The sequence below is a fragment of the Lupinus angustifolius genome, chromosome LG14 (assembly GCF_001865875.1).
Source record: "Lupinus angustifolius cultivar Tanjil chromosome LG14, LupAngTanjil_v1.0, whole genome shotgun sequence".
Classification (NCBI taxonomy): Eukaryota; Viridiplantae; Streptophyta; class Magnoliopsida; order Fabales; family Fabaceae; genus Lupinus; species Lupinus angustifolius.
In genome coordinates, this window is record NC_032022.1 from 2,228,715 (window position 1) to 2,230,717 (window position 2,003).

General features: G+C 30.9%; 1 protein-coding gene across 1 annotated transcript; it reads left to right on the forward strand.

Annotated features, from left to right (window-relative positions):
• Positions 213–1,427, forward strand: LOC109326131 (ethylene-responsive transcription factor ERF056-like). Its single transcript, XM_019558797.1, has one exon. It carries the CDS (start codon positions 422–424, stop codon positions 1,385–1,387), a length of 966 nt encoding a protein of 321 aa, XP_019414342.1. The 5' UTR covers positions 213–421; the 3' UTR covers positions 1,388–1,427.

Below are 2,003 nucleotides of genomic sequence, written 5' to 3' on the forward strand. Positions count from 1 at the left end.
CTAGTAGTGTAAGTTCCTACTAGGTTTTCATGATTGTAGTTATGATTCTTGGGAGCGACACTTATTGGGAGAAACAATCACGAATCCTGAAAGAGATTAATTTATTACTCAAAAATATGAAATAATATATTTAGTAGTACAAAAAAAAAGTATAAGAACAAAAAGTAATAATTTGTGGGCAACAATAAGAGTATATAAATCAAGCAAAAGGGTCATTGTGAAATTGCAAGAGTAGAGCTACAACAAAGTGAGGTCACCTAAAAAATCATTGTAACAAGTTCTCTAGTTTTGGAATTGTTCATCAAGAGGTTCTTATCTTCACTTACAAATATTGTTTAATTAGTTCCTTTCTCTGAATTTCTTCTTCATTTTTTTTGGGTAAAAATTTCTTCTCTTCTTTTTATTATCTTGTAAATCATATATGGCAGCATCTATAGATACCTACAATAATGGCAATATGGCACAAGAGTTTATAGAGCCATGTAGTGAAGAGTTGATGAAATCACTTGAATCTTGCATGAAAATTGATTCATATAACTCTTCCTTCTCTATTTCTAATTCTACCCTAAACCCTTCACCATTTTGTTCTTCTTTACCCAATTTATATCCAAACACATATAATTCCATTAAGCTAAACCAACTCACCCCATCTCAAATTCTTCAAATTCAAGCTCAAATCCATATCCAACAACAACAAAAACAAAGGCTAATTCAATTGCAAAATCAAAAACAACACCACTTAAGCTTTCTTAGCCCAAAACATGTTCCAATGAAAAACATAGGTATTCCTAATTCAAAACCAACAAAACTCTACCGTGGAGTGAGACAAAGGCATTGGGGGAAATGGGTAGCTGAGATTAGACTTCCAAAAAATAGAACACGTCTTTGGCTTGGAACCTTTGATACTGCTGAAGAAGCAGCTTTGGCTTATGATAATGCAGCTTTTAAGCTAAGGGGTGATCTTGCAAGGCTTAATTTCCCTCATTTACATCACCATGGTGCTCATGTATATGGTGAATTTGGAAACTTTAAGCCTCTACCTTCTTCAGTTGATGCAAAGCTTCAAGCTATTTGTGAAACATTGGACACAACTAAGCATAGGAAAACCGAAAAAACATGTTCTAATGTTGTGGTTACAAAGCCTAAGGTTAATGCAAAGTTGGAGCTTGATGTGTCACAAATCGACAGTGAAGATTTTAAGGTTGTGATTATTCCAAAGTTGTCATCTATATTTGATGAATCATCATCATCATCATATGATGGTTCTGCTTCTTCACCTGAATCTGATATTACTTTCTTAAATTTCTCTGAATCTAATGAGATTGATAACTTCGGATTGGATTTGGGGAAGTATCCTTCATTGGAAATTGATTGGGAAGCTATTTGAGTCATAAATTTACTTTGTTATCTTTTGTTACATGATTTAGGTTGCATATATATATATATATATATATATATATATATATATATATATATAATTTGCATGCATGTTTGAATTTAATTAGGTTTAACTTTGGAGTTTTTTTTTTGCAGAAGCTGAAATGAAATTTTTGACATTTGCAGTTATTTTGCAAATTTTAGAGTGTTAGGTGAGTCATATAGTGGTTATGGTCTTATTGGTCTCATGGTTTTTTTATTCCTTGCATGACCAATGAATCTTCAACTTGTGTCTTAGCTTGGTCACATATCTATGTAGTTCAAAAATGTAATTAAAGTACCTTTGAATAATACAAGTTTGGAAGTTATTGAATAATAGTTTAATATTTATGTATCAGTATACGTATAAATTTAAATAAGTTTGAGTTTTTGATTATTTTTGTGCCAATAGAGGAAGCCTTTTTAGCTTTCATGTGTCATCCATGTTCTTAAACAGTGAACACATGTGAGCAAAAATAGTATGATATATATTATCTTATTAAAAATAATAATGTAAATATTTGTTGGTACAGAAAGAAGAAGAGCTTAATGTTATTATTTTTATTAATTTTCAAGATGGGAAGCTT